The 4,364-nt window shown below is 35.5% G+C and overlaps 1 protein-coding gene across 1 annotated transcript; it reads left to right on the top strand.

Moving 5' to 3' along the window:
• The first annotated feature begins 238 nt into the window (after positions 1-238).
• LOC126716492 (DELLA protein GAI-like) lies at positions 239-736 on the top strand. The gene has a single exon (XM_050417312.1). The coding sequence runs from the start codon at positions 239-241 to the stop codon at positions 734-736; it is 498 nt and encodes a 165-aa protein (XP_050273269.1).
• Positions 737-4,364: the final 3,628 nt, after the last annotated feature.

Raw genomic sequence — 4,364 nt, 5'->3', positions numbered from 1 at the left:
TATTGCTTAAGAACTTCTATGAGAACAAAGTGGGGTACTCTTAGTTGTTCCTGGTTCTGCTGTGTACCTATAAGCGGATATCAGTGAAGAAAGTCGAAAGCGATTCAAATCCTCAACTGGGTCTTGTTCGCTGTTACCGTCTTCTTCATCTTTGTCCTCGTCAAATGTGTGTGAGCAGACCCAGCCAGTGGTTCTTGTGGATTCGCAAGAGACCGATGTTCAACTTGTGCACACACTCATGGCTTGTGCCAAAGCAATCCAAAATGAAAACTTGGAGCTCGCGGGTGCTCTCGTCAAGATCATCAATTTACTCGCGGCGTCTCAAGCTAGTGCTATGAGAAAAGTCGCTACTTATTTTGCTGAAGCTCTAGCTTTTCGAATTTACAGACTTTACCCACAAGATTTCCTCGATGCTTCCATGCTCAATATGTTGCAGATGCACTTTTACGAGACCTGTCCTCACCTCAAATTTGCTCACTTCACAGCTAACCAAGCGATACTCCAGGCATTCACTACTGCTAGCAGCATACACGTTATCGATTTTTGGTTGAAGCAAGGGATGCAATGGCCAGCACTAATACAAGCGCTTGCATTAAGGCCTGGTGGGCCACTGGTTTGTCGATTAACTGAAATTGGCCCATCTCAATCGGATAACACCGATGCTTTACAGCAAGTGGGTTTGAAGTTGACGCAATTGGCCGAAACTATTGGCATCCAGCCGAGGTTGTTACTGTGAACTCAGTTTTTAAGCAATAAAAACCCTAACTTTTTTATCTTTGTTATGTTTGTTTTTCCTTAAAAATATGTTTTTCTAACGGCAAAGGGAGAGGTGGGTAACAGATTGAAGTTCAGGTGGGCAAAGTGTAAAGTTTTAAACCACGGATAGGCAAAGTGAAAACGGGCCTAACCACAGGTGGGTTTATTGTAATTATCCCTATATATATATATATATAATAAAATAAAAATAAAAAACAAAAAAACACCTAAAACCTTTGAAATTTTCGAAATATCCATAAATATATTAAAATTACCAAAATGCATCTTAACACTTGAAAATGACCAAAATAACCCCAAAGCTTTCAAAAATTACAGGGATATCCTTAAAATCTAAAAAATGATTGAAATACCCTCTAAACCTAAAATATGATTGAAATACCTTTAGAACCTTTAGAAAATGACCTAAATGACCATGACATTCTTCAAGATTTTGGAATTTAGCCATAACCTGCAACTGATACATCGATAAATTCTACGTCCAATTTGCAGCTGTTCTAGTAGCATCCCCTTGCTTATAACTTCGCAGGCTAGAGATACCAGGTTCATATGAAATAGGAACTTTGAATAGATTTTCATCATTTGATTGAATTTTGGTGCACATCTCAACTTGACATCCATTAACTTTTATCTCGTACAAAATCAAATGTGTTTTTGACCTTCTAGCTTAAGTCACATCCATTAGTATCTAAAATAACACCACAGTCCTTCTAGCAGCCAAGGCTTCCATGACTTCAATTCTGTTAGGAAAAACAATTTTCTAGCTCATTACAATACAGCCGGATATGCCAATAGCTTAAGGAATAAATAACCAATAATTATAAATATAAATTACTAAGACTTTAGTCACTGGAATATTCAGTCGGCAGAACCAAAACATCTATTTATATTTAAGGACTAAACATATTTTTGAATCAATTCAAAAATTAAAAGGTGTACCAAAGTGGTAAGATAGTCACACTGCTCATCTGATAGATATCCTTTATATAAGAAAACCTATTGCAAGATAGAAAACATCAAATTTTTGAAATAAGTGAGCTTCAATTTAATTGTTCCTCCAAAAAGACATAATTCACTCTATGATTATATGCAAAGATCTATGAATACAACATATGTGCAGTTATTTATTTATTTATTTTTATATAGTAAATTATCAGAAAATTTTTATTTAGATCTTTGAACGTCCTTATCAGTTTTAAGCACAACACTTGGTCTAACAAGCAAAACCAGCCAACTTAACAGCAGTCATGCTCATTGATTTGCTAATACAATTCACGCACTAACAACCAAAAAAACAGCTACAACAAATCATTTCATATGAAATTAACCAAAAATAAAAAAGAGAAATTGAAGTACCTGAACTTGGTAATTATGTAGATAGAGTGTGAGGCAATAAAAAAGTTGATTTAAAAATAAAAACACCATCAAGAACAAAACTGGGAAGTCCCCTCTTCTCTTGTCCTCTGTCAGAGATCAATCTCCCCTGACATTTATGAGAAAAGCCACACTCCCATCCTTGGTACAAATTACAAAACAACCATGTCCCGCCGGCAAGCTCACCTGTCCCTCCCAAAATTTTATCACCTTCCTACCATTGCAAATGTCTTGTAGGCCTTCAAAACCAAAATCAGAACAAACCCAAAAGTCTAGCACATATTCATCCTAGTACACCATACCAAATAGACAAAAATCAATTTAAAAAAAAAAATAAAAACCAGAAAGACAAAACTTATCTCCAATTGGTCGATTTCTCTGCACCCTGTGTCTAACCGACTCTCTCTCTACCGTTCTCGGACTTTTGGAATCTAAAACCTGATTGTCCAAAACCAATTATAAATACCCTAAAATTAAACCAAAATCGAACACAAAATTAATTTAATCCAAATACTCCCAAAAGTTTTTAGTATACTGAGAAACTAAATTGAATCAAATGAATCAAATCAAAACCTAATGTAACCCAAATACCTAAATACAAATCAATCCAACCAAGGTTACCTAAATACTATGTCTTTATCTCAAATCCTGCACCTTTAGGTTACCGGTGCCGGTTCCGGTAGCCTAAGTCCGGCAAGGGACGAACGGTGGTGGGAAGATGATGGTGATAGCTAGCCGGCCGTATGAACTCTGTCTCCTTCTCATCTCCGTATCGCAAGCTTTTTTCTCTCTTTTTTTTCTCCTTCTGTGCTTCTTTCCTCGTTTCCTCATCGCCTCTCTCTCTCTCTCTCTCTCTCTCTCTCTCTCTCTCTCTCTCTCTCTCTCATCGCCTCTCTATTCTATTTCCATGTGTCCTCTCATTTAAACCGGTTATTTTTTTGTTATTTATAATGAGAATCTTTTAAATGGTGTGTAAATTGTCAAACAACATAATTTATCGCTTTTTAATTTATATGTGTTAGAATTTTAAGGGGTCTTTTTTCCTAATGTGGCAGCACCTCCTTAAAGGCTTCTGCTATTATATATAGTATTAGATTAGATTAGATAAGGTTTATTAGGTTTTGTGTGTTGTGTATAGCGAAGAAAAAAGAAAAAGGTGCCGCACAAGAGAAAAGAGGAAAAAAAAAAATGTAGCCAAGAGGGAGCCACTTAGAGAAAGAAGACAGCTAAGAAAGACAGATATGCATGGAAAAGAAAATAAAAAAGAGAGAGAGCAAAGTATTGCCGCCTTTTGAGAAAGATAATTAGTGTGTATGAGAGTAAAGAAAATAAGATAGATTTTTTTCTTTAACCCTAAGACATACACAAGAATTATTGTAATTGATTTGATAATAATGAAATTATTCGAAATTTGTCTCGTGAATTTTTCCCTTAAAAAAGAAAGGTTTCCCACTTAAATATTTGTGTTCTTGTGTGTGATTGTTATTTTGAATTGCTAATATTATTGATAATATTATTTGGGACCCAGTAAATGGTATCAGACCTAAGGTTAGAGTGGAAGTGATGGCAAGAGAAGAAGGCAATGCTTCAAGAATTAAGAAGTTTGATGGAATAGACTCCAGGTATTGGAGGGAAATTGCATCTGCCTCTTTTGGGAACGAAACCTGAAACTATGAAAGATGAAGATTGGAGCCTTCTTGATTGACAAGTATTAGGAGTTATTCGATTAACTCTGTCAAGATCAGTCGCACATAATGTTGTAAAAGAAAAGATCACGGTGTTTTTGATGAAAGATTTGTCTAGCATGAATGAAAAGCTGTCAGCTAACAACAAGGTGTATCTGACAAAGAAGTTATTTAATTTGAAGAAGGCAGAAGGTGGTCCTATAGTGCAACATCTGAATGAATTCAATACAATCACAAATCAATTATCCACGGTGGAAATTGAATTTGATAATGAGGTTCGTGCATTGATTATTTTGGCTTCTTTATCAAACAGTTGGAAAGCCATGAGAATGGCGGTGAGTAATTCTGCAAGGAAAAGCAAACTAAAATATGATGATATTTGAGATTTAATTTTAAGTGAAGAGGTTCGCATGAGATATGCAAATATAGACAATGCACAAAATCAAGCTTTTGTCATAGAGAACAAGAGCAGAGGTAGAGGTAGAGGACCTAATGATTGAAAATTCAATGGTAGGTCACAATCAAGAGATA

This window comes from Quercus robur, chromosome 3 (assembly GCF_932294415.1).
Source record: "Quercus robur chromosome 3, dhQueRobu3.1, whole genome shotgun sequence".
Classification (NCBI taxonomy): domain Eukaryota; kingdom Viridiplantae; phylum Streptophyta; class Magnoliopsida; order Fagales; family Fagaceae; genus Quercus; species Quercus robur.
This window is presented reverse-complemented; position numbering and strand designations above follow the sequence as displayed.